The sequence below is a fragment of the Sabethes cyaneus genome, chromosome 3 (genome assembly GCF_943734655.1).
Source record: "Sabethes cyaneus chromosome 3, idSabCyanKW18_F2, whole genome shotgun sequence".
Taxonomy (NCBI): domain Eukaryota; kingdom Metazoa; phylum Arthropoda; class Insecta; order Diptera; family Culicidae; genus Sabethes; species Sabethes cyaneus.
The window spans coordinates 133,396,478-133,402,477 of NC_071355.1; the positions used below are offsets into that span (position 1 = coordinate 133,396,478).

At 36.7% G+C, this 6,000-nt stretch overlaps 1 protein-coding gene across 2 annotated transcripts in view; it reads left to right on the forward strand.

The window, feature by feature from the left end:
* LOC128744175 (adipokinetic hormone/corazonin-related peptide receptor variant I) overlaps nucleotides 1-5,229 on the forward strand; it is a 126,687-nt gene extending 121,458 nt beyond the window's left edge. Inside the window, exons 8-10 of one of the 2 annotated variants that reach the window (XM_053840987.1) lie at nucleotides 4,772-4,895; nucleotides 4,956-5,097; nucleotides 5,151-5,229. In XM_053840987.1, coding sequence (XP_053696962.1) covers nucleotides 4,772-4,895; nucleotides 4,956-5,097; nucleotides 5,151-5,216 — 332 coding nt within the window. In that variant the 3' untranslated portion in view covers nucleotides 5,217-5,229. The remainder of the gene's footprint in view (nucleotides 1-4,771; nucleotides 4,896-4,955; nucleotides 5,098-5,150) is intronic. The other variant, XM_053840988.1, reaches the window with a different exon arrangement.
* Nucleotides 5,230-6,000: the final 771 nt, after the last annotated feature.

Below are 6,000 nucleotides of genomic sequence, written 5' to 3' on the forward strand. Positions count from 1 at the left end.
CCCATAATTATTCGATGTACTGTCCTTGTAACGCTGATGTCTTTTGAGTAGATGCCGTTTTTAGTGTTAATTTACTGTCATGAGAATATTGCAGACTGGTGCCCCAAATCTTAAAGGCCCGGTGGGCCCTTTGGCTCCCAGTACGCCCCTGGTATGATCCGCACCAGGGCATCTGCACTCAAAATAATCCACACATAACTAATGGAAAATTTCCATATGAAAATCCTTATGATCAGGGATGGAAGATCAGTGATTTTGATAAAATCTGTGAGTTATCGCCACACGCACAGATCACGATCCGTACAGATCATGACAAACAGTGAATATTTAGCGTTGATCACAAGATTTTGTTCTCTAAACAGTCTCAGCAGTCGATCATAGTGTTACATTTTTCCTAGCTGCGAGAAAAAAGGTCACACATGTTGTTTGTATTGCGATTCATACGATGCACACAACCAATCGTCTGTATCTGTTATATTTCTCAACGCAATCATGCAATGAACATGATCTGACATGAGGTTTGTCATAATCGGTACGGATCGCAACAAAGTGTTTGTCGCTTACAAGTAGTGATGTCAATGAATCTGAATCTGATCGCTCCTATGATCTTGATCGCTAGAAGCGATTTTTTTCCATCCCTGGTTATGATTATTATGTGCCACATATAAACACAATCCGCCCAGAAGTACACACGAAAATTATATACATATGAATAGTATGTGCAAATTTTAAAGGTAAATTTTAAAAACACATGAATGGTAACTGTGTGGCATATAAAGTTCATTCTGGGCACATGAAAAAAATCTATGTGTGAAACACATAGAAACTATACGAAAAGTTTTCTCAGTGTGCAGAACAGACAGTGGGAATATCTTTGCACCTGAAAGCAGTCGATTATGTCGATAACTGACAAACTTTTGCTGTCAGCCGAATTGCGAAATTCTATGATCTCACAGTATGTGTGCTGTGAGCCGAATGAAAACTTGATAGTAGTCTATAAAGCCACTTTAACACCTTTAAGCAGCCTTAAAGTAGTTTGAAAGTTGTGAGCCTAATGAAAGCCTCTACTCTACACTTTAACACCTTTAAGCAGCCGTAAAACGGTTTGATGTTTATGGCTGTTTAGAAGCGGATTGTTGAGCAGAAAAATCCGCTATTAAATCTGTTTATCAGCCTTTGAGAGAGAGCAGGTTTAAAGAACTTCTCATCTATAAATGTCTCATATATCACAATGTCAAATTTTGCTCGGCTGAGGCGGTACTCTCAAATGAATCAAAATTGAGTCAAAGTGATCGAACCATCCCTGCAGTAAACAGAATTTGCTCTTGCAATTCAGCTACCGTTGTTACTTCGGTATGAATAGCTACACGCAAAATAATCCACACGTCCTTTTCACGTGAAAAATCACGTAAATTTCTCTGTAACGTATGGTATAATACCCTTGACATACATACAATTGTACTAGCGTTGTACGTGTACAACGTTGTACATGTACAACGGAAGGGTGATAGACATACTGCTGTACGTTGTACTCATCACTGATATTCTCCAATTGCAGGGTCTAACCCGAGCAGGAGTGAAGAGCAAAATAATATCAAATTGTGTTATTGAAAATCGAATAACTCATATCAAAATTTGGTCTTGTCTTGGCTGACATAGTTGGCAAAATAACAATAAATAATATCAAAATTTTACTCCTTTAAGGCCAAAAGAATAACTACATGTGTTATTTGAATAACAAAGCAATAATATGACTGTATTCAGAGTTTAGAATAACATATTTTAGTATTATTAAGGTATTGAATAACAAATGCAGTAGTATATGAGATATTAAAAAAATATTTTATAAAATAGCTATAATCTAAAATCTCTTTAATCAATAAAAAAATTGTATGAAATATATCGAATGTCACTTTAAGGCCAAAATAAGATATGATAACAAAATCAGTTATTAAACTCATCTTACAACTACTGTTTTGAATATCTACTAATAACAAAATGTGTTATCAATGTATCTCCATATCTATTCAATAACAAAATATACCATTATAACACAGTTTGATATTGTTTTTATATTATTTTGCTCTTCGCTCCTGCTCGGGAAGCGTTGGTTTTTGCTCCTATTCGTGAAATGTAAACACAAATTTCAAGATGCCGAGCGTTTAGCCGTAAATCTTTGCCAAAATCTTGCAAAATAAAAATTAATTTAAAATTCTGCCTAGTTTTTGTTATCACAACTACCAGCCATTGACACTGCGCGCAGTAAAAATCGAGTAGTTGTAGCTTCGTACAACGGTGAAAGAGGTATTGTTGTTGCAGTTGAAAAGCGTAATAATCGACGTGCGACATTCAGTTTTATTCTTGTTCTGTGTGTCGCAACTACGTCGCACGTGGTGCGCTGTGTTCGCACATTGATGCGCTATACAGCGCACCACCTGCGACGTAGTTGCGACACACAGAACAAGAATAAAACTGAATGTCGCACGTCGATTATTAAGGTTTTCAACTGCAACAACACTGACTGAAAAGGCCAGAGAAAAGCACGGTAAAAATTTAAAAATACACCAGATAATAAATTATCCTTCGCGTTTTTGAGGTTTTGTCCCACTGATTCATATCAGTAAAATTCTGAATAGAATAAATTTGAATTGAATAAATTTCATCAATTATTTTTAAATAATTTTTACCGGTAAAACCAATTCTTATGAAATTTCTCAGATATCTTCGCAGTGTTAAAACCTCTCGTTTGATACTAAAATAATTGATAAATTATCTGGGAAAAATCATTATAAATTGTTTTCAATTTTGATGTGTTTTACACGATGCGCTAGCGCATAAATCGGTTTGGTCATCTCTGAGAACCCGTATTAATTGGAACCGTATTCTAACCATAATTATTATCATCTATCTTCCGATCTAGAACCATTCGTGAAATGGTTGAATGCATTATCCAAATTATTCCCTGGTATATCAAGTATATTAGTTATGGTTATTCGTCAAGTAAAATCAATGATAATGGTTGAACCATTATATAAATGGTAACACCGTTGAAAAATTCTGCTTTTGGACTGTACTGTAACCTTTAATCTTATAGTGATTATAAAGACTATAATAGCGATGTGGTTATGACCATTTTTATAATTGTTTTCATTTGTGCGGGAAACAGGCGATCATTTGTACGTAAGCGAAACAGATTGTTTAAGGCACACTTTGCAACTTCCATAAAACTTGGTAGTTCAGCGATAGCACTTTCGTTTGGTTTGGTAGTGTGGCTCTAGAGAAAACCGTGTCCCATAGTTTCTACATTTGCGCTAATAACTTGCAAACGAAAAGTACCATACAAACAAAAGTAATAGCGGTTGAATCGGTTCAGCCTGCTCCGAGAAACATGCGATAGAAAACTAATGCACACATACACACACACAAACACGCGCGCGCGCACGCACGCGGAGAGCGTGAGGGGATGCGTAGTGTTTCAAACGGAATGGTATTAGACACTCGACTCGATAAATCCTGAATCTCGGATGACATTTATCACAATCTCGAGTTTTGCAAGTTTCTGAGGAGTTCATGGGTGCTTTAATATACAAATTTTCCTCACAGTAAAGAAGAAAATAACTCCCCCCATTGCTTAGCCTGATAAAATAAAGCGGATAGCATTTAAATATTCGCCATCATTACAAACCATTTCACCGAATACCATTTTACGGAACAACAATTCTCGGTTGACCATAACGCGGAATATAGAGTTTCACAGAATACCATTTCGCGAAAAACTTTACGCGGGATGTACCATTTCACGGAAAATCTTTTCGTAGAAAGTAACATTTCGCAGGGATGACCCAACTGAAGGAAAGTAATAGAGGTCAGTAGATCTAGGAAAATAAATAAACCTACATAGAGGTGATCTCTACGGGAAGCTGCCCCCGCAGTGGCCGGCGCTTCGGCAGGCCGCCAGCAACACTCGCGGCCTGTGTCCGTCTCGCCCTGAATCATCTAATATTACTATTGATAGTAATTGATAGTATTGGTAGTAATTGATTGATTGATTGAAAGAGTCTAAAATTTATCGAGTTCGATTAGTTTTTGAGTTACGCAAAAATTTCTGTTTTATTTGTATGAAGGTCCTGTGGTAGGGGCACAGGGGTGAGGGGTCTCAAACCATCATAAAACAAATTCCTACCTCCAAACTGATTATTTCTGGAGTTATGAGGAAATTTGAATTTCATTTGTATGGGAGCCCCCCCCCCCCTCCTAAAAAGGTAAGGAGTCCTAATTCATCATAGAAAAAATTCTTGCCTTCAAAACACCCGCTGCCAAATATGGTTCCATTTGATTCATTAGTTCTCGAGTTATGAGGAAATTTGTATTTCATTTGTATAGGAGCCCTCCCTCCTAAAGTGGGAAGGGGTCCTAATTTACCATAGAAAAATTTCTTGCCTCCTAAAACCTTCACATGCCAAATTTGGTTTCATTTATATGGGAGCCCCCCTCTAGGTGGGGGGAGGGGTCTCTAACCATCATAAGAACCTTCCCAAAAACCTCTACATGCAAGTTTTCACGCCGGTTGGTTCAGTGGTTTTCGATTCTATAAGGAACAACCCGACAGACAGACGGACAGAAATCCATTTTTATAGGTATAGATTTTATATGGTAAAACGGCAAACATAATAATCTAACTTGATTAAAGATTTGATTCCACCTCATTCACACCGGTGGTATTATCATTGTTATATGCGTACTGATTCTAATAAAATACTAAAATTTTCAGAAGGCTTTCGACGGTCGAGCATTAATGTACTAGGTCGAGCTAAACGAAAAACACTAAAAATGACTATTACAATAGTTATGGTTTTTGTCATCTGCTGGACACCATACTATGTCATGTCAATATGGCAAGTACTTCGGACTAATAGAAAATTTTAAATTTTTACATTTTTTTGTTATTGTTAAAGGTATTGGATGGATCGCCAATCGGCTTCGTCTGTGGACCAGCGGCTTCAAAAAGGACTGTTTTTGTTTGCCTGCACCAATAGTTGCATGAACCCGATTGTGTATGGTATATACAATATTAAAATACGACGAAATAGAAAATCGGTAAATATTTTATGTTAAACGAAAAGACAATATTTAGAAGTTCATTATTTCAGTGCGATTGTATGTCGTTAAATTCAAATACAGTTAAGGGACGCGCTGGTGACTACAGTTTCAAATGAATAAATTTATTTCAAACTGGTAATTTATTCCAGTATTCTGTTCAAAAGGATTTTTCAACCGAATTCGTTAACTGGTAAATAAAATATCACAGCCATACTGAATGCTCTAATACTTTATGTTGAAAATTTTGAAATGTTTTATATGTATTATAATGAGTATCAAATTGGAGCAGTAAGGAGAAACAACGATAACCAATAGAGTAGGGCGGGGCATAAGTGCGATGTTTGAAGTTGTCATCAATTTTCGCGAGATATAAAGAAGGACAGCAACAAAATATATTTTATAGTGATGCAGCTACTCAATGTCTTTACATTCAACTATAACAATACTGTTATTGAAAATACATTCTTCATTCTTCTGATCAAGTATCTAGTCGCACTTTTACCCCACTAGCGGGGCAAAAATTCAAATACCGCGGGGCAAAAGTGCGAAGCTCGAATCCATGAAATTAGCACAGCAGTGGCTAACAAAACCATATTATCTTCAATCTGCGGTATGTTTCGGTAAGGAATATTCTCAATTTACACCTTTCCTATTTTGCGCTGGTGTATTGCAGCCTCCACCAGATCAAAACTTTCCCAAACGTTTGTTTTTTTGTTTCATCAGTGGAAAAACATTGTTTTCCTTCGACCAACATCTGAAGATCACACAGTTTTCTGCAGATCTTCCATTTCTAGTATCTGTAATATAGTGCCTAAAGCTGTATATAATTTAGCTATACATTTTTGCCTCGTCCATGAATCGGAATTTTGCCCCGTCCGTGAATCGCGTTTTTACCCCGCT